The sequence below is a fragment of the Alligator mississippiensis genome, chromosome 1, assembly GCF_030867095.1.
Source record: "Alligator mississippiensis isolate rAllMis1 chromosome 1, rAllMis1, whole genome shotgun sequence".
NCBI classification, from domain to species: domain Eukaryota; kingdom Metazoa; phylum Chordata; order Crocodylia; family Alligatoridae; genus Alligator; species Alligator mississippiensis.
This window is the reverse complement of record NC_081824.1, coordinates 214,860,066-214,882,610: the sequence shown is the minus strand read 5'-3', so window position 1 is coordinate 214,882,610 and position 22,545 is coordinate 214,860,066. Positions and strand designations below refer to the sequence as shown.

The following is a 22,545-nucleotide window of genomic DNA, read 5'->3' as shown; positions in this document are numbered from 1 at the left end:
GCTAAGGAACACTGCACCCGTTTCATAGGAGCCTCTTGGGCCACTGAGTCCAGTCCCCTCCTTTGGAGACAGTCATTTACAAAAAGTCCAAACAATCTTCCGTTCTAACCCCTCAGTTATGAGGTGCACTTTTGAGTCTCCTTTGATCAGGATGGGCCAATTGGAACTTGCAAAATATGGTCTTTCTAGTCACACAGAGAAGTCTGATTTGCACAACCATCTCATTTTAAATGCATACTTTGGCATACACCACATCACAAAAACCAACACAAGAGAAGCTATTCCATCCTAATGTAGCCCTTTGCTTACCCACTCGGATTCTTTAGCCTGGACAACGGTTTGTTGAGCACCCCCGTCCTTTGTCAGGTTGTTGCTTCCAGTGGTATCCATAGCTGCTAACACTGACTCATACAAGCGCTCCGCATGATTTTCAAGTTCCTCCGACTGTTTTGCTAGCAAACTCAAGGCATCCTCTAAAACTGACCAGTAAGAAGAGAGAGAAGGTTTTACAAGCATGAACATTCATCTGATGCAACGTCAGCATGAAGAAAAGAAAAGAAGCGTTCTACCTCCATTAGACAGGTCTGAGTTCAAAATAAAAGTACACATATTTACAAGCCTACATACAGTCCCATGGTTCTTAGCCTCTTCTAAACTCTCTTGGTATATTATGATAGAAAAAAAGGCATTTAGAGATCCCCAGGATAAAGCCTTCTGGTTCAGAGGGTTCAGCATTTGTCTGAAGGGGCTGTACTTTGTGCCTGCAAATCTAATAATTTTTAATGTAAATTGCTTTCAATAAAGTTCCAGCTTGATTTCATTCCCTTATGCAGTGGAGTCATTTTCAAAGATCCATCCAGGCAAAGGCCCAGTTATTATCCTTCCCTCTTTCTTTCACATCCCAAGCATTTTCAAGTTTACAAGCGCAAAGTTTCACAGAACAAACCAATCCAACATTCTTCCCCCTGGATAGTGAGACTTTACTTCATAGTAATGTCCACAATACAGCCAAATAGTCCTATCAATCAGTGGCTGACAAATTTATCTTAAACTAGGCACGGGCCCTTTCTTTTCCCACTCCCCCTGGAATTCAAAAAGCAACAAAACAATCTGGCCTTAAAACAAATTTATCCATACACTCTTGAGGAACCGGCTTCTGATTTTGGACCATACTTGGGCCCATCCTAACTGCAGCAGCAAAAAGAGCTGAACTTCAAATTGATCTCCCCACCAGGTTACACCAGGTGTCAGAAAGGTGGTCCCTTCCAAACACAATAACCCACTCTGCCCACCTATGTAGTCTGGGGCCAGGAGGTGTGGTACATAAGGCAAGGAGAGGCACACTCCATCTCTTCTGATGGGGGCTGTAGGTGCCCATTCAAGGCTACCTTAACACAGAGCTGACTGTCCCAAGGTGCAACAGAGGACAGGCTTAGACTCTGAAGGATGCAATGGAAGCCATCTGCCCCCTCCTAGTTGCAATCACAAGATCTATACACCAAACTAGAGCTCAGTGGGAGTTTACTATGCCACAGCCATCAAATCCTTAGAAAAAACTAAAGGATTCTTCAGGTCTATGATACCTAACTACTTCCCTGATTCTGAAGTGGCAGGGTATAAAGCAGTGCCCTTATCTACCCTGTTTTTACCTATGCTACATTTGTAGGGTGTCTGGGCATTTTGGATATGTCCTTGCAGTTGCAAACAAGAGCTTGCAGAGGCAATTCTGGGGATTCCTTTGGTTAAAGACAGCTTCCGAATGCAGAGGATTGGACCTGGTGGACCAGGAAGCCCCTTCCCATCCTGCATTCCTACGATTCTAAGGGAATGGTGGCTGGGAACCAAAGCTACAGTTTACTGCTGCTACATTACTGTATTAGAGAAAGGACATGTGGTTTGATCAGCTCTGCTGCAAAGCCAGTCAATAATGGAGAGGAAGGAGCAGTCTGCAGGAAGGGAAAGGAAGCGGCCAAGGCGATCAATTTATGAATTAGAGGACAAATCATCCTCTGCTGCTGTCACTGCAAATTTCAGGGCAGCCAGGGGCACTGCCATTGGGTAATATTTCAGGAGCCTCCAGCTGTGCATTTGCTGGGGATGAAGTTGGCAAGTACAGCCTGTGCAAGAGGCAATTATGCAGAGGTACTGGCAGGAAGTATAAATACATGGATCTCCCACATACCTAGGCAACTGACAAATACCTTTGACAAATGACACAAAGAAGAGGTGCTGTAAGGAAAGGATGACACTAGCCTAAAATTGACTGTCGGCTCCAGGCTTGTTTGTGAGCAATATAGTCGAATAACTGAAGTTATCTGCCATCACCAAGAGGTTGGTCTGGCTGCCAAACTTGGGTAAATAAAAGCTCTCATTAACCCTGCAGTTCAGGGTCACTGATAAACAGCCCTGGTTTAGAAAACACTCACTACTGCTCACATTCGTCTGTAGCATGCAGCCCTTAAAGCAGGTACTCTTTAAAGCTTCAGTTAATCTGGACGAGGCTGTGGATTCTCCCCCCACCTCACCAACAAAATCTATTTTTGTCAAATTATGGCTTTCAGAGCAGCGATACTGCAGCTAGAGACTCTGTCAACCTCCTGGAAAGTCTATCGACTCTCACTCTGAGGGATTTGCCACAGCTTGCCTTCAGCTTTCCTCACCTGGTGAATTTGATGCCATGCATCTGAGAAGGATTCCACCCTGGCGTAACACACTCTCTGTCAGTGTCTGGTGATCAGCTATATCCTTCTTGAATTCCTGGGAAGAAAACATGGCTGTTGGCATGTTTGTTAAGAAAACCAAAAACCAAAAAACACTTTGGGCAGCATCAGCAGAAATACAAATGTACCCCTAGATGCTTGCCAGGCCTGTGGCTACTTGCATCAGAAACCTGGGCTTTGGTTCTGGAAAGTGACTGCTATTATGGTTAGTACAGTCTTCCACCTGATGTAAGCAGGACAAAGAAGAATATAATAGCTTTTAAGACACAGCTTGGTATGCTTATAGAATGGATAATATGACACGCTGCCAACAACAGCAGGACCTGGATTTAGTGGGCCAGTGCATCATATGAACTGAAAAAGCCTCAACATTCCTGCCCTTCTGGCTTGCAGATGACCGCAGTTTTGAAGGTGCGATATGCTTGGTGTTTTGGTGTCACTCGATTTGCCCTTCTCTTTAGTTTTTGGGGCATCTGGATCGTGTGATCTGTCCCAGGACCAGTGAGAGCAACACCAAAGACAGGCCCTGACTTAGGGAAACTCCTTGGGAAGCATGTTCATAAATTTCTCACTGCCAAGGGAAAATGCCCTATCTGTTGAGTCCAGCCACAGTTCTTCTCAAGTATAAATGTTACCTAATCCTCACAACAGCCTTTTAAGACCCACAGGTGAGTATCAGAGCTTATGTAACCTGTGCAAAGGCCACACAGCCAGTTGCTGGTTCTAAAAGCTTCCTTTGCCACATGGTACCCCAGGACCACTCTGCTTCCCAGGGTCCTGGAGGTGGGGATGGAAGATAAGGAATAACTCCCTCTATCTAACACTGTTTTATTTTAAAGAGGATTAAGTAGCATTAGCCTGTTCTTTTCACCACCATGAGTCAAAGGCTTAGCATAGCAAGCATGTGTGGTCTGAAAAAAGAACCAAGTTAATGATGATATCTAGCCCTGGGCATCACTTATGCCCTCCAAACAACCATGAAGAACTTAGGCAGAGACCCTTTAATGGCTCCACATCAACCGGTGAACTTTCTGGCAGTTTGCGTAGATTGATATAGGGTGTATTCTTACAAGAGAGGAAAGGAAAGGTACTGAGTATCGTCAGACACAGTCCCCAGGCCTGAGCCCACTATATGGCACATATTTTAGGAGTATCAGTCTGAGGTCATGAATGATTTTACCACATCCATAGAAAATGAGGTCCCTTGACCCAAGCAATCCCTTAGGAACTCACAGGGCAGAGCCCATGCCATTCTAAAATCTGAACATCTCACACTCCAGTGCATTTATACTCACACTGCCCCTGGGGAGAAGAGGCGACAGTGCTATTATCTCTGTTTTACAAAAGGAGGATCTAAGATACAGAAAGACTAAGCAATTTGCCCAGGGTTGCCCTAGAAGTCTATAAGAAATCAGGGACTGCCTTCTAGGTCTCTGACCCCCAGAATAGCACCAAGCAAAAAAACCCATGGTGTATGGGAAGAAGAATTACACCCAGTAAGTACTGTATTGTTGTGATAATAAGTCAGTCCCACATTTCAGGTTAAAATCTCAAGTAAAGCAGCTTTTCTCCTAAATATATGTTGATAATTACAGATAAAGTCCTTGAACTGCTCTTTCCCTAAGATCCCATAAGAAAACCAAATAACCAAGTAAAGGACCCAAAGGGTGAAATGATGTACCAAAACAAAAACTGAAACATTTTTTACTAGGTATTTTTACTTCATGCACAAGCAAGTGCAATTTTACCTTTGAAGGAAATAAAATAGTAGATTTATAATCAAAATAATGAAGTATTTAAGAAAATACACAGTACTTCCTAACAAAATGCACTCCAAGAAGAGAAAGGAAAGGGAAAGACCAGAAGAGCCACTTACCAAGTAACGATGTAGGGATGTTTTCACACTTTCAGCATCTGGTTGAGGTGGAATCCAGTTATCTGTAACTTCTGCTACTGTATACAGCCAATGAATTAGCTCTTCTAGCTGACAGCAAAATATCTACTTAGATGAATCATAATAAAAGGCATTACTTATTTATTTCTGTAACAAAGAAGATACAACAAACATTAATACCTGGCCAAACGATGCTTCATAAAATGCTTGTTCTCTGCTGGCTTCGACTCACTGAACTTTTAATAGCCTTTTTGAGCGCTGGTCTCTTCCTTCACTCCCCACAGTTACTTCCCACCAGCCACAAAGGAGACATGTTAGCTTGAGTTCACCACTCTTGAAATGAATACTAGTACCCAAAACAGCATGCTGAAAAAAATATGGCATGCAAGTTAGCTGTCAAGCAGCACTGGCAGTGGGTCAGATGTATTAACCCAAGAGCGACTAATCCGTGGCATGGGTGCTATGGAGCACGTCAGGGGAGGGGACAGACAGGTAGCACAGCACCAGATAGGGCAGGAAGCAGAAAGCAAAGCAGAAAATCAGGTAGGAAGCATAGGGAAGGAAGCAGAGAGCAGAGCAGCAGATTAAGCAGGGGAAGAGGAAGGGAGTGGCTTGTCTGCTAAAAAGGCTGACCCCCACTGTATAAATCTTTAAATGCCTGTTATTAAAGGTCTTGAAGTCAATGGAGTTCTTCAGAGGTATAAAGTCTGCTAACATCTCCCTGGAGAAGTGCAGGCTTCACTTTGTAGAATACAGAAGTTAGCAAATGAATTTCCCCCAAATCTTTCAAACTCTATACATTTATATTTTCAAAACAAATACCTAATTTTTAAGCCCCAACAAGGGTTTATGTTGAGTACCTTATGCATGGGGGTGCATGCTCTCTCTGCTGACTTTAAGCTTGGGATCTGGGCCTAATTCACCTGGGTTTTGTTTATACAAAAAAGGTGTGCTATTTTCACCACAGCAGTACAGTGGTACCACTGCCCACCCCAATATGTCTGAAGTCATACTGGCACAGCTATTCCCATACAGGAAGAAGAACAAATTATTACCAATATAAAATGAGAATGTGACGAGGTTTCTCCTTCATTTTTCTCTCCTAAATTTTCATCAGAATCCAGAAGAGAGAAACCAGCCCCATGGATGTGCAAACAAAACTTCATTAAATTTTCAGAAGTTCCCCCCTCCCCAAATTTCAATTAGTTCTATAAATGATAATGAATTGTTAATCAATATCATTCAAAACAATACAAATAGAAAAAAAGAGAGAGAGAGAAACTCATTCAACTTTTCTAACAAGTCCTGAAACAGGAGAAAATTTGCCTAGTTTCATAATATCCCTAAGTTAGAGGCAGTTCATTGAGAGGCTCCATAACTTTCCAGTGAGCCTGGTTGAAATTTCAAGCACAATTAAGCCAATGCACAATTTCATCAAATCACAGAGAAGTAGGGCAAGAACAAACCTCCATAGGTCATCTAGTCCAACCTTCTGCCTGAGGCAGGATCATCCTTATCAAAACCATCCTAATTCAACAGAAAAACTGGCAATTTCAGTTCAGTTTCACTCTAGCTGGGTCTACACTAAATTTCTTTCCTCACCAGCATAGCTTCATTTAAAAAAAAACCCCAAAAAACAAAAGTGCCTATATAAAGATCTTAGAACAAGCCTGGAAACAAGGCATAGAAACCGCTTTATCTGTGCCTGTACTCCCATTTGGTGGGAAATGTCATGGGAGAAGATCTAATGCAGACACAAGCTTTGAGCACTCTAGCACACTTGAACCTCCAATACAGTGTTTGCAGATCAAAACCAATGTATGTCAGACAGCTCCAGAAAAACTTTAGTTGAATGTTGGGCCTGATCACGAAGAGAGAGAAGCTACCTGGAATTCTGAAAGCTCCTGCTGACAGAGGTCATCCCTCCATCAGAGCCAAATCTGTTCCAGTGAAACAGAAAGGGTTGGTTTTGACAATATCATGTAGGAACATGAGCTACAGGAGATTTAAATATCATGCAACAGGAGTTACCTGGTAAACATGCCCCCCGTCCTTGACTTCATCTTCCAAATGAAGATTAGCTTCTGGCTTCAACCTACCTTAATACATTGAGTAAGAGATTCTTTCCGTTGGTCCTTTGGATGCTGCCCTTCACTCTCCAGTGCTCCACGGTATCGCCCATCTAGCACAGCCCTGATAGTGGAGGTTGTATTCAGTCTTTCAGAATCCTTGTGCTCCTGGCTACACAATTTAATGTTTTCAGCATAGGGCTTCTGAGAGTTTTGTGCATGACACAGAACACAATAATCCTCCGTGCCCTCCATTTCCACTTTCCTGTCTGTGCCACCAGGACTGACAGAGTCAGATGAAAGCTTCTTTCTGCTACCACTGCAGCAAGGAAGGTCTTGCTGGACATGCTCTTGCCCAGGTTTCCGCACAACTATGGAAAGAGCAGACAAATATTGAGCCAAACCTTCTAACTCCTTGAGTCTGGGAGGCAGAGAAAGGTACTCTTCATCATTCTCCCATTCCTTTTTTAGCGGCAGGACTTGTGTTGTGGGTATGAAATGACTAGCACCCTTTTTCTTTAAGTTACACTGTGAAAAGTGGTTATTTGGACTCCAACAGCTTCTTTCATTTGTGCTAATTAGATTCAAAGATGTTAGTCCCACATACTTAGAGGAAGTCAAACTGTTTGCAAAACTTCTAGAGGGATCTGGTTTGCTGGTAGTGGAAGCACATTCTGCAAAGGACACTTTAGCGATAGGTGAAGGTTCACAGGAAGAAGCCAATCCAAAACAGCCTGGCTTTTTAGACACAGGGGTTGAAAATCTCCCTGCAGAGATTAGATACTCCTTACTTTGGCTTCCTAAAGTCTGTTGTTCCTGGTTTTGTGCTCTCATGGACTTTGAAGTGCTTTCAGGTGACATGGAAAAGCTGTCAAGATCTACACCTGAGTCATGGAAGAAGGGATCAGGAATCATAGACTTGGGGTTGTTTGTAAGTTTGTATTTTGGCTTTAAAGGGTAAGTATAATCAAGCAACTCCTCATACTCCTTATTAGGGTTCCAGTGTGGAGACTGCCGGTCTGGCGATGGGGGTAAACAGTCAGGTATGGCACACGCCCAGTAATCTGCCTGAAAGGATGACATCTTTTTACTGTGTTCCCCTGCTATGTGGTTCTTGAGGAGAGGGCTGCACATGAACAGCGCAGCATCCTCTATAGGACTACCCTGACTGTGTGGATGTCGAGAAGTGAAGACTTCAGATGGAGGGAAGCCCTTTTCAGTCAGTAAGCTGCTTGTTCGTTTTATCTCCAGCTGCTCAGAGTCACTGTCTTCTGGAGGTGGTGTGGAAAGGCTGGAGCTAGACAGCCTGGGGGATACAGTCTCAGAACTGGAAGCTGTTTTATCAGGCAAAGACTCCAGAGCAGATGAAAAAGTGGGAAGATCAGCCTGGCTCCTACGTTTGGCACTTAGTTCATGAAGGAAATCAGAAACTTTGGTGTCCATGGCTGAGTTTGGAAGCCTGGGCAGAAGCTCAGAAGTATGTGATAATTTTTTCTCGCCGCCTAAATATTCCACCATATGCATCTAGAGGTAAGGGAGAGGGAGGAACAAAACAGCATACAAAATAAAGCAATCAACAATTAGAGGCCTGCTCAGCTTATGACTCTGGCAATGTTATAACTGCATTTACCCCACGGGGAGAATCTCGGCAAATGAAGAGAATTTTTTGAATAATGCTGGTATTATAAGTGTTGAGAAAGGCTCCATTATGTTGTCACCAGTGCAGGGATATGGTGATAAGAGGCCAAATCCAGACTTGGTGAAAGGAAGCCTTTACACACAGATTCCATTGCCTTCAGCAGAGGGGCGTCTATTTACACCAGACTTGTAACATAGCTGTTCTGGTGGAGAGGCAAACAGACTGCTTGGAGGTTGTGTGGCTCATCTGTCAGCAAGTGACATTATTAGAAACTTGTGCTGGGGGGAGAGGCACAAAGAATTCTATTGTTTCCCATGTATTTATTTCTCCAAACATTTAAACTGCTACTACAGGCCTGTCTAGTGTTGCAGGGCTCTATCCCCTACAGCAGCAATTCTCAACCAGGGTACTGAAGCACCCTGGGATGCCTTGAGATCTTTTCTGAGGATGCTGTGGGTGCTGCACAATATTAGCAATTAGATATGCAGACAACTAACCCATGCTTCACAAGATAAACCCAGAGGTATCAAACAGGAATCCAGTGTCAAAAAGATTTCGACTCGGTGTGTTTTTTTCTGAGTTCTTTGCAACAGAAGCACTGCTCAATTATTTTTCAATAGTTAGAAAATGAGAGAAAGGTGAGAGCTGGTGTTTTCCAAGGGGAGCCTTGAGTCTAAAAAGGCTGAGAACCATTGCCCTAGGTTTAAAAAAAAAAAATATAAACAAAAGACTTCCATTCAATATATCTATCTCAGCTCCCGCTATATTTAAAGGGGGAAACAAAAGAAGGGCTTTGCACTATGTCCAAAATCGAAACAAATATGGGCTGTGATAGACCCAAAGGACCCCTAAGAAAGACTGCCCGGCTCATGGCTGCCCCCCAAGCTACCTACTGAGGGAGCTTCAGCTGAAGCACCTCTGCCCACTTCCACAGCAGCAATACAACAGAAGTCGGTCCCAAACCATTTACTCCTTTATGAATTAAAAAGTAAACCATGAATTCAACTCCAAAGGAATACACGGAGCCACTCTGTTGTGCTCAGAGCAGAATACTGAACTCGGATTTACCATTATAGCCTAAGATAAAATGTTGCGGCAAAACCTTTCCAACCACCAGGCTGAGGGTTGAACGAGGGGAATGTTTCCACTAAGACTCGTGCCAACATGCATCTCTCCAATACTAATGCTTTCAAATTGAGGTGCCCGGAGTGGGGTTCCTAAATAAATAATGGCAATGGGAGTTGCCCAAACTATTCAGAATCTACTAGGCAAGGACTCAAGAGCCTAATTTTTTATACACCTTGATCAGAGTGGGGTTTTCTTTCAGTGTATGTGTGTGCATGGTTATGTCAGCACAGCTTAGCAGACAAGATGAAGGTCAAGGCCTCAGGAGGCCATTAGGCTACTTCTGATAAATCTGGCTCCGGATGACCCAGGACAAGTTGCTTTTCCCTGTGCTTCCATTTCGATTCATCTACTCAGTCCCTGCTCCAAAGAGTTTTTTAAGTAGCCTCTCAACTTTTGGGTGAACACATTCTAGGAAAACAGGCCCCATTCTCACTGGGGAGACTTTTGGTGTTGCTGTAATATCGATAATATCAAACCCTCTCACCTGCTGTCCTCCTGAGTAGGGAACAGTGGCGTGAACCCGGTGGGGTAGATCAGTACCACAAATGTGTCTAGCAGTTAATGGCCATCTCTCCACATTGTTTGCTTTCACTTTTGCTCTGGGCAACCTGGAAGAGCGTGGTAAAGACATTTCTTTACTGCAGCCTGGGTTTTGCTGGGTGATGCCAGTTACAGGGGGACTGCTTCCATCCAGTGCAGCACTCTCAGTTCCTTCTGGAGAGGACTTCCCTTCTTCTGCATCTAAGAACTGGCGCATACTGCTAACTAACTCTGAGTAGTCAGTGTCCAATTCTCTGCAGTTCCACCTACCGTCGTACAGGCATGGCGCATTCAGCAAGGCTTCAGAAGTTGATTTTTCCACATTCAAGGCCATTTATACTAACCCTCTTCCTTTCAAAAGATTCTATTTATGCAGCATTGGAATCTGAAAGAAATATATACAAAAAAAATAATTCCTTTTCTCTATATAACTAACATATGAAACTGGATATGCTTTACCCTCCAGCTAAGAAACTTGAATCTGTTCTGGGCAAAAAAAAAAAAAGATCAGTTGCATCATTTTCATGAAAAAATTCTTGCAGGTAATATTTTTTATTGAACCAATTGTATGGCTGGTATAGACAAAGGCAAGCTTTTGGGTATCATAGTACCCTTCCTCAGGTCTCTGAGACAGAAGCAAACACAGTTGAGCTAAAGAGCAGATTGAACAAAAGCTTATTAAGTAAGGTTGTCATCATCTGTGAAGCGTAGGAGTTAGCAAGCATCAGGAAGATTATAATGGGCCATGAAGTCATTGTCTGTGTTAAGTCCCTGGTGATTAGTGTCCATAGGCCAATGAATTTCTGTTCCCTTGCTTGTCTTGTAAAAGTGTTGAGATTTCCTTTGAGTACTAGAACTGAGGTCACACAAGGAATGATTTTTCTGTGAAACATGTTCTCTACCTGTTTTCCAGTGTCTCTATCCTTTATCTTTTTCTGGTGACTATTCATTCTGGTACAGAGTGGTGAGAGAATTGAACCCCAAAGGTCTTGGGATGGGAAAGACCAGTACTTTACAGAGACGTGTGGGTTTTTTTGGACTGAAAGTCACCCAAATGTGAAAAAGAAAAGAACAATAAAAAGTCATCCTCTTAGGGTCTGCTTGTACAACCAATACCTTTACGTTACTGATCACCCCCAGTTAACAACTCCCATGACACTCCTGCAAATCCTTCAGCATGGGGCATGCTTCTTAAAGCCCTAGACTAGTGGTTCTCAACTTTTGGGGGGCTCGCAGCACCCCTAAATAACTTGTGAAGTGAGTGCCACCCGATTTCCAAAACTAATTTAGATATTACAGTGCTTGCAGACTGCCTGAATGGGGCAAGGGAATCAGCTAGGCATGGATAAGCCTGAGCATATGCTTATCTGCTTATCTCCTCATGCCTCATAGCATCCTTCAAAGGATCTAGCAGCACTCTGGTTAAAGAATCACTGCCCTAAACCCTGAAGCCAGGTGGGTACATGAACATCAGAATCTCAGCTTTCATTACAGAGAAAATACGTTTCTAGACCTTCTGGGTGAGGGAGGAAAGAAAACAGAAACCCTGAAAAAGTCTCAGACATGTAAAGGCAAATAGAAAGAACCCTTAAACATATGGTTTTAAAATTCTTTTTAAACTGGTCTCATTATCTGGGCCTGATGCTCAGTAAGCAGCACTATGAACCCTTATTTTTCAATATGCAAAGAAGATACTGCATTTCTTGCAACTATTCTGTTTTAAAAGGAGATGGTCAAACCTAGAAACAAAACCATCCTTATTTTGGATCCTGATCTGAACTTTAACACCTTGGGTTAATTTTACAGCTTTTAAAAAATATATATTATCCAATTTATCCCTAATAACTTAAAGAAGTGGCCATAATTATTTGCTGCACAAACTGCATTCAACAAGAAGCAAAAACCAACTACTGCTCTAAACTTTTTGTGATGGGGCCATTCATCTTGCTTTGGTGCTTTTCTTATAAAACCCTGCAAATCCATTAATTTCCCTTCTATTTGGGTGCTGCCCAATTCACCCACAAGCCAGGACAAGTTCAAGCCTGGGCTCAGCATCTGCTGCCTGAAAAAGCCACTTAACAAAACCCCGGGCAGTGATGAATTCTCCTGATTTGCATTTGTGAGTGACTATTCATGAATCAAAAGAGAGAAGTTGTTGGCTGGAACAGCACAAAAAAACAGTTTAAATGCTTTTAGGACAGCCTCACGCCAGCAGCAACAGGTGTCAGCAGCTTGGATTTGTAACTGCAACACGAGGGCCAGGGGCTTTCGTTATGACTTTATTTGAGCCAGCAGGTGCTTCTGGGACTTGGGCTGAGCCCCAAGCTTGCCACCCAGAGGCTGCTCATTCTCCCTCACCCTCTCCCTCCCAAGTTCTCCCTTTGAAACTGCCACCCTCTCCGCCCTTTTTCAATCACGTGCAATTTGAGCAAAGGCAGCAAGGGGATGCCCTTGTACAAAGAAAGGCTGAAAGACTCTGTTTGCTACCTTGGGAATATCAAACTTGGCCTTGCCTGGCTTAGTTCCATGGCTCAGAGATGCAAAGCAACAAACCGATTGTTGGCACTTGAACAAAGACATAATTCCACCACCCCCTCCACCACCACCACCCCATCCTTGACCAAACTAAGAAACTTCCTGTAAGGAGTGGGTAGGGTAGAGCAGAGCTTTTGGGTGTTGCTGTGGGAGTCTGTTGTTGTTTCTTACCTTGTGGGTTACTTGTCTTTATTGCAGCCTACCCTGAGCCTTTCTGGGTAGGGAGGGAAATGTTTCTAAATAATACTAATAACAATAATGAGGTTTTTGCCTTGCTTTTCACCCTCTCGTGTCCCCCAGAGATAGCAAGGGCTGGGAGCTCTACTGTACTCAGGCCATTGACATTTTAAGTGCCGTACTCTGTAGAACAGCTCTGGGAAAGGTTGGGCACCAAAGGGCTTTGGAGTAGTGGAGGCTGACTGGAGCCCTAGGCATGGGAGCCCACCTACCACTACTGCCAATCACTCTGCTCCCTCCCCACCCACACTCAGCCAGTCAATTCGTAACCCCACAACAGGGCCAACTGCATGTTATAAGGATGTGTGCAGGATGCTGCTGAGAACAAAGGACTCCTACCCTCTTCCTCTGTCTAGAGCAGACCTGCATACACCACCTGGGGAAAATGCCCTGGTCCCAAATGCTTAGTACCTGTATCATTTTGGGGGAGGCACCATAGACAGTTTTGTACTTAAAACATGAAGACTGCAGGGTCAGACGTGGGCCACCTTACATGTCTGCAAAGGGGAGTAGAGAGGTTTAAACTTCCTCTGTGGCATGTGATCTGTATATGCAAGAGGCTGAGGGGGAGAGGGGCTATCAAAGAAGCTGCAAGTCTGAGTCACAGCTCAGTCCCAGGGGCAGCTGCATGCTGCCTTTTATGTAAGGTTTCTAAAAGAATTAATTACTGCACACCCTGAGCAAGATTCTGCTCCAGCCACGCTGGTGGGGATATATCATCTTCACCCCAGCGTCACAGAGATGAGAATCCAGCCTGCTCCATCCTGGTTGCTTTTCATATACATGCAATTTCTTGCAGCAGTTATTTCTCTAGAAAAAAAAAAGTCCCTCAATCACTCCATTAAAAAAAAATCAATCAATCATTCTGAGAATGTAAGAACCATGTAAGTCCAAGCAGACGCTAGACTGCGCTCTCAGCTATTTTTACACCATCCTACTCAAAGCTCAAGGGTACGGACATAGCAGCAGCCACATGATTTGGATAAGTTTCAGGCAGGTCTAGCAAAATTGGCTGTGTAAGGTCCCAAGAAGTCTTGTAAACAAGCTGGCAAGAAAGATCTTGTGGAGCTCTAAACCTCCAGGGCAAAGACTGTTCATTTTATAACAAAGAGCTTCTTTACCTGTCAACCATATCCAGTACAGATACGCCCCAACAACACAAACAGAAATCAGCAAAAGACCAGCATTATTCTTATTATGACACAGTGCTAACCTTTACTGTATTGCAGTTCATTTCAACACGGTGAAGACCATGACCGAACAAGGAAAATACTTTGGCCCAAGAGCTTGTGTACCTTTAAAATTTATTAATCCAATAAAAAGGTATCACATGAGTTATCAATCTTGCCCACTAATTCACAGCTAAGTAGGTTCTTAGGCATCCACAATGGCAGTTCTCCATAATCCCTCAGGTAGAAAGTCATAAACAACGGCTTGCAGATGACAGAAACCACTTAAATTAGCAAGCCTGCTTGCTGGTTTTAAACTCCCACTAATTAGTTTAGCTGTATCTGAACTGACCTGGGAAAATCTTAATTGTGGGGAATAAACACGGTGGAATTTTTCAGCCAATAAATGAAAGATATCTCTTAAAAAAAAAGACCACAGGGATAGTCAAATTTAATTTTAACCTTTCTTAGCAACCTCTCTTGGCACAAGGCAATCACACCACTGTCAACAATGTTATGCCTGGGGATACCTGCACTTGGCATTTAGAGAAATACCTAACCAGGAGAACTGGTAGAATAAAATTCACCCAGTAAAGTAGCTAGGTAATCCTGACTTTGTCCAGCGTTCATAAACCAATGCCACCATTTGCTAATCTATCAAGAACCACAAAAGATCAATAATTATTGCAAATGACTAAAATGCCAAGTCTTGTGTGTCCCCCTTCCCCCCTCCCCAATTCTTTGAGAACTATCCAGGGCTGGAAATCTGAGCTCCGAAACTGATGTTGCTAATGTTTTAATTAAGCAGAGTGTACACTGCTCTGTGACAAACTTGTATTCAACTGAATCTGTCAGACAATTTTCAAGGCTTCATGAATACTGAGACTCCTCTAGCAACATCAAACTGAACCAGAGACCTATTAGCAACATATTAATCAACTTATTAATCAAATGGCTTTTCTAGTATTCAACATGAGCTGCACTAGAGATGGATGAAAGGAGAACAGCCAGCAACAAATCAACTGCAAATTCGAAGAGGGGGGAACTTAACACCATTTTTAGAGTTATTTTCCCTTAAATTAGCAGCCCTCATTGAGCCAGTTTCGCCTGCAGCAGCTGCAAATCACAACCCATCCCCACACAAAGCAAGCATGATAGCACATTCGACAGCCAAAGGGAAACTCCTTGCAGCATTTCCTAATTTACCAAACATCTTTAAAAGATGTCAACTGTCATTGTTCTGCCTTCATCTGTGAACCACGTGAGAAATGCAGGGAGAAGGGACACAACCATCTGTCTGGCGTCACCTCTCATCTGTTCTGCAGGCTGTCCCAGCTATAAACGTTTCTGCCTTCTAGTTATGCACCCATCACTCAGCCTCTGGGTATGTTAAAAAAACAAAACAAGACTATCAAGGGCCAGATCCTGCAAGTGCAAAACAGAAAGGCAAAGCACCCCAAATCCTCCCTCAGTCATACCCTCCACCCATCCGCGCAAGCTGCAGACAGAATCCTGGCAACTGGGCTTCCCAAATGCAAAGGAGTCCAAGGGCCTCATTTATGCTCCAATTACAGATAGGTCAGAGCAGTGGCTCTCGACCTTTTCTTTTTAGCAACCCTCGATTCCAAGAGAAGAGCTTTCCAGACCCCGTCATGAAGAAAAGGAAGGCAGTCACGCTCCACAGACTGACAATTCCTCCATTATGCAGCCTACTTATATCAGCAGCATCACCTACAATATCACTGTAACCCACTAACCCTGTAATAACATGGGTTGCTTTTGCCATTTCAGAACCAGATCGTTAGCACACATCTAACACAATTTAATCAGGCCTGTGCTGGCAGAATGAGATTAAAAAGGGCATCACAGTGGTGTAGCAGAGCTCCCTTACCTTTTCCATAGAGTGAAGGAATGTACAGGTACTCCTCACTTAACGTTGTTCCAGTTTACGTTGTTTTGTTAATATTAAGACAACATACTAGTTTAAAGTGGACCTGCTGATCTACAAGGTCCCTTCTAGCCCCTAACAATCAATGAATCTATGAAAGTCGCACAATGTTCGGTTAAAACATTGTTTGACTGCCGCCTGCTAGCAGGTAAGTATTGTGACTTAACTAACTGGATTTGCTTAACATTGTTTTGCTTAAAGTTGCATTTTTCAAGAACATAACTACGACGTTAAGCGAGGAGTAGCTGTATTTCTGTCCCAGCAGGTGCAGGAAGTCTCTTGCTGTCACGGCTCCTCCAGTGGGATTGCCAGCATAGACGGGACTTTGGTATATTCAGACTGTGCCACTAACCTGCTCAAAGCAGCAGTAAAGGGTGCTGCAATGAGAACACTAGCACTCCCATCTTTGCTACCAAGAGGGAAGCTGAAGCAGGAGGAAGCTGAAGTTTACTGACATGGACAAATCTCTGGCGCAACCAACAATGCTCGACACCAGTAAGGCAGCCCAGCAAAGGCTCTGACCTCTTCTGTACCCTGGCTAGCAGTCCTGGGAGAATGCAGGACTAGTACATTCTGCCCCTCTTAACAAGGATGACCATTTCTAATCCTGTTCCCCTCCTCATCCCCCACAATGTATTTTGGCCCATCCTCTAGGACTTACTGATGCATTAAAGCTCCACAGCCCCCAATACATGGGCTGCTGGTAAAATAGAAGTTCAGCCTTCAAAGCATGCGTGATAATAACAAAGCAAACTTCTGCAGTAAGCTGTGCTAGAGAAGCGCAGGGGAAATAAAGATTTACACAGACAACCCTGCCTACCCAAGCTCAGGAGTATAAGGAAACTTGAGTCCCTTGCCCTTCTCACCTGAATGACTGGGTCAACAACTTTGCCCCACCCCCTGAAAGGGGCAGTACCTTATGTGGTCTGATCCTCTACTGCCTTGTACCCTGTGTAACCATTTGCACCAATGCAGCAGATGCTACCAACTGCTACCAAGAGAGTACTCTGCAGCCACCCCAAGCAGATGGCTGAGACTGCACAGGGGAAAGCAGGGACCTGTCGTCCCTCCCCTACCCCTGTGCCCAGTCCTCCAGGGCCTTCCCTTGCAGGACACAGGCCCTAGGACTACTGCAAGTGAAAGCAGCCCCCACCCCCCACACTGTGCAGGGAAGCAGGAGGTAGGCAGGCGACAAGCTTCCCCATGTTCTCATTAGGATGGACCCGTTTTAGCTTCTCAGCATACAAGGGCCACGCTTTTGCCTTTATCATGCACTGAGCAACCACACATTTCAGTCTGAAAGAATTTATTGTATGGGGAGAGAACAATTAAACCTGGACTAACACAAGCAGCCTCCCCAGGGAGAACACTGAGCGCTGTCTCCATGGCAGGTCCAGGAGGCCACAAATGGCAGCTGTCTCTGCAGCAACAGGAGAAAGAAGACGGGGAAGGGAATGTCTTTACCCTTATAAGGGCACAGTGCACAGAAAGCCAACCAGAACTGATACAAGCAACAAGATACACCCCTCCAAATCCCCAAGCTTACACAGGCTGAAGGGAAAGAGGTAAAAGGATACCAAGCCACCAGTCGCCTCCTCAATGTTTACTAAAGAAAATCTTTGGCTCTTCATGAACAATGCAATTTTATATGCCCCATATGCTTTTTCACCCCAAGCAATCACCGTGGTTAGGGCCAATTCTGCTTTATTTCCTTTGATTTCATCTGGAACCTTAACTCCAAATAGATGTTAAACTCACAACAGCAAAACAGAAAAATTGGTTTGAAATAGCTTGAGAGACAAGTTTTTCTCTATGGAACAGCTGCTTTGCAAAGCAGCATCAGAATATGTGGACCCTAAAAAAAAATGATTGCTTTATTTCTGGCCCTAGAAGGATCATCCCACTGTAAAAGAGGATCCTGTAGCACCAGAGAGAGAAGGTTGATGATTTTATGCCTCTCTTCCTCCCTTCTGTGATCAAGGTAAGAGACAGGTAGCCTTCATGCTACACAAATTCTTGGTTAAAGCCTTCAGGACTCTAGCTCTGTGAAAGGGGACCAGCTATCTGCAGGAGCAAGAAAATCAGGAAAGTGAAATATAGACTTGAAATATGGTCATCTCTGTCACACCTGCCCCAAGTTCTGCTACCTGTACTTCATCCATAGCGCAGTATATAAACCTATATGCATAGGTGCTTAGGGCAAATATAGATCTTCCTCAAATATAGGTCTAATAAACATATAATTTTTTTTGCTATAAACCAATATTATTAGACACTTTCCAAACAAATTACATACTCAAAATTATTCACAAGAAATAGCAGTGTAACTCCTTTATAGAAAAATCCATTGTCAGTTAATAAATCTATTACTTTTAAACTTAGCCACAATAATTAATTTAAAGGAACATGATTAGATACCAGCATCAAATTAGCAAAACAATATAAAAACTCCAGAATCCAAGAATTAAGTCAGGGTATCGCACAGAGCTTAAATCTGCAGGGCTTTTTTAATACTTTATAAGGAGACTGCATTTGTATGTCATATTAAGATTTGGTATCTTCAGGTATTCATTCACATTTTTAATGTGGAGGGTTGTTATAAATAATTAATTGTTATACATGATAAAAAGGGGTTTAGTGAACTTGATGGTCGTTTAATTTTTTTTTGTTTTGGTTTTGGAGATAATTTTAATACTATCCAATCATTTATACAGATAAATTGTCAATTTAAATCCTAGTTATATGTAATTAAACACTCAGAAAATCTTCAGAGAGATGCATTTCTCTCTCTATAGCAAGAACAAATTATTTTGAGTAGCTGGTTTTCTTTGGCTCCAGGTCAAACTGCCTATTGTGCAAAACAAACCCATGATCACTAATCTTTAAAATTTAATCTTCTAGGCATATATAAAGGCACCATGTACTAACTTCCTATAGCAAGTTATAGCACTTGACAGAGCAGTGCTTTTCCTGTTACACTGTTTTGTCTTTGGTTTAAGTATTTTGTAATTCTCCATCACAAAAACATCCCCACAGAATTTAACTGTGGATCCTCATATGTGACAAACATGGACACCTCCTAAGCTACTGGTAGTCTATTCTCTCCTTGATTCAAATACTGGGAGCACCATTCCTTAAGTGTTATTTATACAAGGAGGACAAAGAAATCCAAATCCATGTCTGGCATAAGCAAGTGAAATTCTATTAGTTGTGCCTGCTTACACCCAGTCTGGAATTGTCCCAGTTGCTTATTTGTCCTACCCTATGTTACAATCCCTCTCACCCCCTAATCATTTTTATTTTGCTTCCCTGAATGTCCTCTGGTATATCAACATCTTTCTGATCCTAAAATGCTCTTGAACTGAATGGGCATTATTCTAACTATGAGATCAGCAAAGAGGAATACTACCTCCCTGGTCTATAAAAATAGTGTTTCCTGAATACGCAGCTCAAAACCAGAAGTATATAAATAAAGAAGACATATGTTGAACTGTAATCTATTCCAGAGATGCTGGATTCCCCAATACTTGGACGTTCAGCAGGTTCCCGTCCTCTGTAAATACACGGTTAATTTTTTTTTAGTTTTCTCTCTGTTTTATATGCTGCTGCTGCTACTTCTTTTTTGCTCTTCCAATCAACACATGAACAACGAGGGTTATTACTGTATATTCAAAAATGAGATGAGTGGCTCAGATCTTAATACACCAGTTTTGGGAAACACTAGCTGACAACAGAATATTCAATATAGAGTAACTTTCTAGGACTATTTTTGTTGCTGGGTCATTACCAATGTGATGTTGCTATTTAAATCTGCTTAGGCCCACTGAAAAATACCACAAGGTGACTATCTGCAGCTTGAGCCACCAAAATAACTGATAAGAGTTGTTGTGTGAAATCAGACAACAGTTACACACCAGAACAAACTCCGACAGCAAAATTAAAGGAGAGGAGTATTCCCAGTATCACCAGTGGGAGAACGCTTTTCACAGAACTACCAGCCTTTTTCTCACTTCACTGCCCTACAACCTCAAAGGAAATGTACACAATTCCTCCGGAAGACTAGCCTAGGAACAAAAATACATAACTTTTCTGGACACCAAAAAAAAAAAAATCACATGCTTAACAAATGTGTTGTTTTTTTTATGGCTCATTATAACCACTCTCTCACCCTGACCTCTCCTAACTTCCTTTCTCCCACTTCCCTTTCAAATGTTCAAATTTATAACATAATTAATTAGGGTAAACAAAAGCAATTGTTTTAACTTAACTTGGACTGTGGCTGTCTTTCCCAGACCTGATGAAGGGAAACTGAAACACAAAACCTTGTATACTCTCCCTCCCAATAAAAGCTACTACTTCACCTTGCAAATCTTGCTTCTTTTAAGTAACGTTGACAATCTTCCCCATGATGACTGGAAATAATCCTTCAGTTCACTAGTTACTGTAAATATTTCCACCATTTAATAAACCTAATTTTAATGAAAAGCATATTTTGATAAGGAAATAGGACCTCATATATTCAACACGTTAGTGACATTATTTAAACCGAGAAAACTAAATTGCAAAAATGCCATTACCAAACATTTTAATTTCTTTTAAATTTTCTTCTACCCAGAGACCTAGAATAAAAAAAAAATCAAGAACATCAGTTATGCATCATTCACACTTTCCCATCTGAATAGATGTTAACATTAAGAATCCCAATAAATGCATGTTAAGCAATAATGAATTAAGCAAGTATGTATTCATAAAACCTAGCCTCCTCAAGCCTCAGGACCAGCTAGTCCAGGGGCGGGCAATTATTTCGGGTGGAGGCCTGCTTAGTGAGTTTTGGCAAGCCATTGAGGGTCGCATGACAGGCAGGCCAAGGCAGATAAATATAATTTTTTTTTTAATTTGGGGGGGCCCCCGTGGGCCAGATAGACTGCCTGGCGGGCTGTTATCCAGCCCCTGGGCCACATTTTGCCCACCCCTGAGCTAGTGTCTCTAGCTGTCACCTTGCTTTACCTCTGCCTAAATTCAGACTAACATGGCTAACCGTCTCTGAGCATATCCTCTGGTTAGCAAAAAGACTAAGATGCAGAGCATATTTGGTTGCAGATCAACATGTTGCAACCTCTATACCAGTGATTCTCAATGAGGGTGAACTGAGATGCATTTAAGGACACCACAGATAGCCATGCAATATTAGCACTGTGCAAACACCTACACATGATTTGTAAGAGAAACCCAGAGATTTCAAACAGGACTCCAACGTGTCCAAAACTTCCTGCCCTTTTGTGGTCTTCCTGAGTTCTTCGCAACAGAAGAATCATTCTATTTTCTGTAGCAAAAAACAAGGGAAACACGAGCGGTCGGATCCCATGGGCTGGTGTCAACACCCTGCAAAAAAGGACTCTGTGGGACACCCCAGCTAGAGGGGTGACTGAGCTGCCTCTAGCTGGTTTTAATCCAGGCTCCGACTTGAAACGCATGAAGGTTCCCAGGCATGGCCTAAACATTCAAACCTGGACTGCGACGTGGGCAAGAGCCATTTCATTTCTCGCGCCATGGCTTGCAGGTCTGATCCGCGGCAGAGCGCCAGGTGCAGCGAGAAGACTGCATTCACACAACCCAACCGCCCTGCCCATCTCCGTACAGCACCGCCTCCACCACCACCACGATGGCCCCCTCGCTTTGTCCTGGGACATTGGCACGGACGCACACGGCCCTTCCAAGCAGGGCTTAGCATAGGGTCGAAGTCATGGCTGCCACTGATTCAACTTGGGGGTGACCAGCTCTGTCCAAATCTATTCTGGGAGGTTTCATAATGCCATTACAGACTTGCCATCGGGAAGGCAAATGCATGCGACTATGACTTTTGAAAAACCCACCGCACAAGCATGTAAATCAGAGTCTGGGGTGTAGGTTGTAGCCGTGTTGGTCTAAGGACAAAGGCAGACAAGGTTCCTTGGGTGAATTTGATATCTTTAATTAGACCAACATTTCATATTGATGCCAATGAAGGCCCTCTCCTCCGTCTCCCCGAGATGAACGCCTCATCCCTGGAGGGCTGACAACCCTCATTCAACCCCATGCAGAGTGGCTCTGCTGTGTCCCGGGACGCACTGCTGTTGCTTCTTATGCCGGGAACCCTGTTTAGGGTTTATCCCGGGATAACGGGTCTGCACGTCTGAACGCTCACGCCTTGTCCCGGGATAAGTGCCCCCCTCCCCGCAGCCGCGCCCCTCCGCCCGTGTGCAATGCGGGGGCTGCAAATGCCCCTGCCCCAGCGCGCCCGGCTCCTACCTGCCCCTCCGCACCCGCTGCCCGGCCCGGCCCGGCCCGGCCCAGTTGCTGCCATGGGCGTCCCACCCGCTCGGCCCCGCGCTCAGGCCGGCCAGCGCGGGGAGGAGGCGGCGGGACCCGCCAGCTGCTTCCCTCCCCTTTGGTTTCGTCGTATTCGGGCGACCGGGCTGGGAGCGGGGCGGGGACGTGCCTCCCCTCCCCCCCCGGCCTGGGGGCGCCCGCGCTGCTGGCACGTGTGGGGAAGGGAGAGACAAAGGGAGAGAGAGGGGAAGTAAGCCAGACTGTGGATGTGTGTGTAAATCAGGAGAGCGAGAGAGATTTTTTTTTAAGTCAGAAAGAGAGCCTGTAAACCAGGCAGCGTGTCTATGTGTCTAAATC

At 43.8% G+C, this 22,545-nt stretch overlaps 1 protein-coding gene across 5 annotated transcripts in view; it reads right to left on the bottom strand.

Moving 5' to 3' along the window:
* Positions 1-22,325, bottom strand: part of CEP68 (centrosomal protein 68) — a 29,579-nt gene extending 7,254 nt beyond the window's left edge. Inside the window, exons 1-6 of one of the 5 annotated variants that reach the window (XM_006264904.4) lie at positions 22,168-22,325; positions 9,935-10,375; positions 6,714-8,207; positions 4,597-4,719; positions 2,661-2,757; positions 310-479 (exon numbers count right to left, since the gene is read on the bottom strand). In XM_006264904.4, coding sequence (XP_006264966.3) covers positions 310-479; positions 2,661-2,757; positions 4,597-4,719; positions 6,714-8,207; positions 9,935-10,324 — 2,274 coding nt within the window. In that variant the 5' untranslated portion in view covers positions 10,325-10,375; positions 22,168-22,325. Of the gene's footprint in view, positions 1-309; positions 480-2,660; positions 2,758-4,596; positions 4,720-6,713; positions 8,208-9,934; positions 10,376-20,240; positions 20,349-21,088; positions 21,203-22,167 lie in introns of those variants that run through there. The other 4 variants (XM_059719894.1, XM_019500814.2, XM_019500815.2 and 1 more) reach the window with 4 other exon arrangements.
* Between the last annotated feature and the right edge of the window lie 220 nt (positions 22,326-22,545).